Source organism: Thalia democratica, chromosome 9, assembly GCF_965202585.1.
Source record: "Thalia democratica chromosome 9, ktThaDemo2.hap1.1, whole genome shotgun sequence".
Classification (NCBI taxonomy): domain Eukaryota; kingdom Metazoa; phylum Chordata; class Thaliacea; order Salpida; family Salpidae; genus Thalia; species Thalia democratica.
In genome coordinates, this window is record NC_139173.1 from 18,944,522 (window position 1) to 18,947,302 (window position 2,781).

Below are 2,781 nucleotides of genomic sequence, written 5' to 3' on the forward strand. Positions count from 1 at the left end.
CTACAAGTTCGCCGCTTTGACCCAAACTTCGTTCCTCCTCCTGCCGCCCTCTGGTGTCTGCGGACCGTCGTAAGCGACCGCGTAAAAAATCGGCGCCTCCGCAAACTCGAACCCGTCCCGCGCCAATTCCCGCTTCAGCTGGTCCGCGTGACCCGCGTAATCCTCCCACCTCGCCTTGCCGGGGAACTCCCTGACGTAGACGTACCAGTCGAACGCGCCCTCGGTATAGACCTCGCTGCCCTTCGAAGGATTGGGCGGTTCGGACAGGGGCAGGTAGAAGGACTGGATCATTTCGAGATTCACGCGGGGGGATTCCTCGTCCACATGGTCCACCCTGGTAACCACCGGGACCGTCATTTTTATCTTCTGGTTGGTTTCGTTGTTGCCCTTTTTTATGTACAACTACCGTAAGAATTGATATATATAACGGAATATTTTTATAAAAATGTGTATAAAAGTAAAGAAACAAACATTTTAGTAAGATTATTTAGGAAGTCTTTCACAAAACTACTAAACTTTGAAAGCAAGAGTTTTTTAAAAAAGTTGTTTACTACAAATAACAGCTAAGTATAATAAATGTTATATGTCAATTATGGCTATATGCAAATTTGTCATTATATTAATGCAATTAAAATAAATATTGTACTTATTTTATAATCTACTTAAAATTATAAAATTTGAAGCTTATACATATATGCACAAAAAATTTTCAATTAATTCGTATGTTGATCAGATTAAATACATTACACAAACTTATCATAAAAAACCCCTTATAGTTTCTTAAATTCTTAAAGTTTATAAGTAAGTTTTTATTTTGAATTGCTCAAAACTTTTAGCGTTAAAAAGCTGTATAAACTTTGAGTACTAAAAGTGAAGCTGTTTAATACTTTTTCTTTTTGATACTTTCTTAGTTAACTTTAGTTTTTATAAGCAAAGATTATTGTAAAAAAAGTTTGATTGAATGCAATGTTATATTCAAAATACTTATATATTTTAAGCCACGTTCCTGATTTAAAGCTTACAATATTATTTTCCTAGACTTTTTATGTTTACAACATGTTACTGTTAAACTTTTGTCTATTCTTATACTTAAATTAAGGTTCTAGTTTCTAAAAATAAAACTAAGTGGTAAAGAATGTTCAAGATGAAAAAAAAAATTGATATTATAAAAAAAAAATTCTAACAGTCATTAGCTTTTTTATTCAAATAGTTTTAAATCTTACAATTTTATAAAGCATACAAAATCGTACAAAAAATTTAAAAAATGTTTACATAAAACAAATTTGCATATTCAGGTAAGTTTATTGAATTACAAATAATTTAAACCAATTTTAAGGATGTTGCTAAGCTAATAATGTACTTAGAGTTGGTATTTATTTTTCCCATATGAATTAACAAATTTTCCAATTACTAACGTTTTCATGCATACTCACTTGTATGTAGCTGAAAAGTTTTTGAAAAGCATGCGTCTGGCCATCCTCAAACCTTTTGCACCTTACTCTCGTGTTTACCCACTTGCATTTGAAATAGTGCCGCAGCTGGTAACTTTTTTTGGTTGGGTCGAGATTAATCGTTTCGTACTTAGGCTGCTCGTATCCGTTGTATTTTTCCATTTTCGTTTTGGACATACAACAAGTAAACAAAATTTCACAAAAAATAAAAAGATAATGCCGTATAAAACTAAATAAGGTTTTCTAACGAACTAGTTACTATGCAAACACTATGGAAAAGTTATTATGGAAATTTATTTAAAACACAGTATTTTAGTAATCGTTTTTTAGATTTTCGAAACAAAAACAAAGATATTGAAATGAAACAAGTGCGTTTAATTAAACTGAAAACATTTTCAAGTTTTCATATGTATATTGAGTAAAAAATGTTTTTAGTTTTATATATGTTTTTTTTTATGCTAACTTTTTTTTATATTTGTTTAGGGTTTGTAAAATTATTGTTCCTTGACGGCTGGGTAAACACTTTACAGCGCCTCGGTGTACTATAGTTTTAATAGTTAAGAACAGTTTTAATTAAAGTTCTGAAAGAAACACCACTGACAAAGTATCTGACTAAATAAGTAAATATCTATGCAGTTTATTGAACGAAACAAATTACGCTCAAAATATTTGCTTCTAGGACCTGGTGCACAAAAAAACCTTTTGGTTATCGAGTCGCACACTACGGATACCTTTTAACGTCTTGTCCAGGACCAACAATAAATAAAGTTCACAACTCAACGAATAATTATATAAAGAAACAGCTCAAAATAAATTTTGTCGCAAAATGCGACAATTACATTAAATAAATATAAAAGAACTATATGCCATGCAAGATAAGTTTAATCTTAGTAGGGCAAAAAAAAATTATAAAAAAAAAGCTTTGTCAAACAAATTTTATTACAAACCTTTTCACATATTTACAGCTTAAATATATTATATTTTTTGTTAACAAAAAAGTAGGAAAATCTCCAAACTGTATTTAATCAAATGCATTATAAGAAAACAGCCAATACAGTAGGTATGTTTGCTACCTCTCGTTTACTTATGCACTTTTGCTATGGACACAATATGCGTAGATTCGTGAGAGGTGACTGTCTCTACAAATACCATTATCAAAATAAAAGGACTAAACAGCTAGAATAAGATACACATTTTTTAAGCAAAAATAAAAATTAAAGTTGTTAAAACTAAACTCAAGTTTAAGAGAATATATTAAACTAGCAAGAGTTTTGCAAAAGAACTTCAGAAATACCAGATCTAGCCTAGGTTTTTAAAAAAACCGTTAAAA

At 30.7% G+C, this 2,781-nt stretch overlaps 1 protein-coding gene across 1 annotated transcript; it reads right to left on the reverse strand.

Moving 5' to 3' along the window:
* Positions 1-1,613, reverse strand: LOC145844881 (heme-binding protein 2-like). Its single transcript, XM_082952301.1, has 2 exons — positions 1,434-1,613; positions 1-402 (listed from the first exon to the last, which is right to left on the reverse strand). The coding sequence occupies exons 1-2, from the start codon at positions 1,611-1,613 to the stop codon at positions 1-3; spliced, it is 582 nt and encodes a 193-aa protein (XP_082808427.1).
* Positions 1,614-2,781: the final 1,168 nt, after the last annotated feature.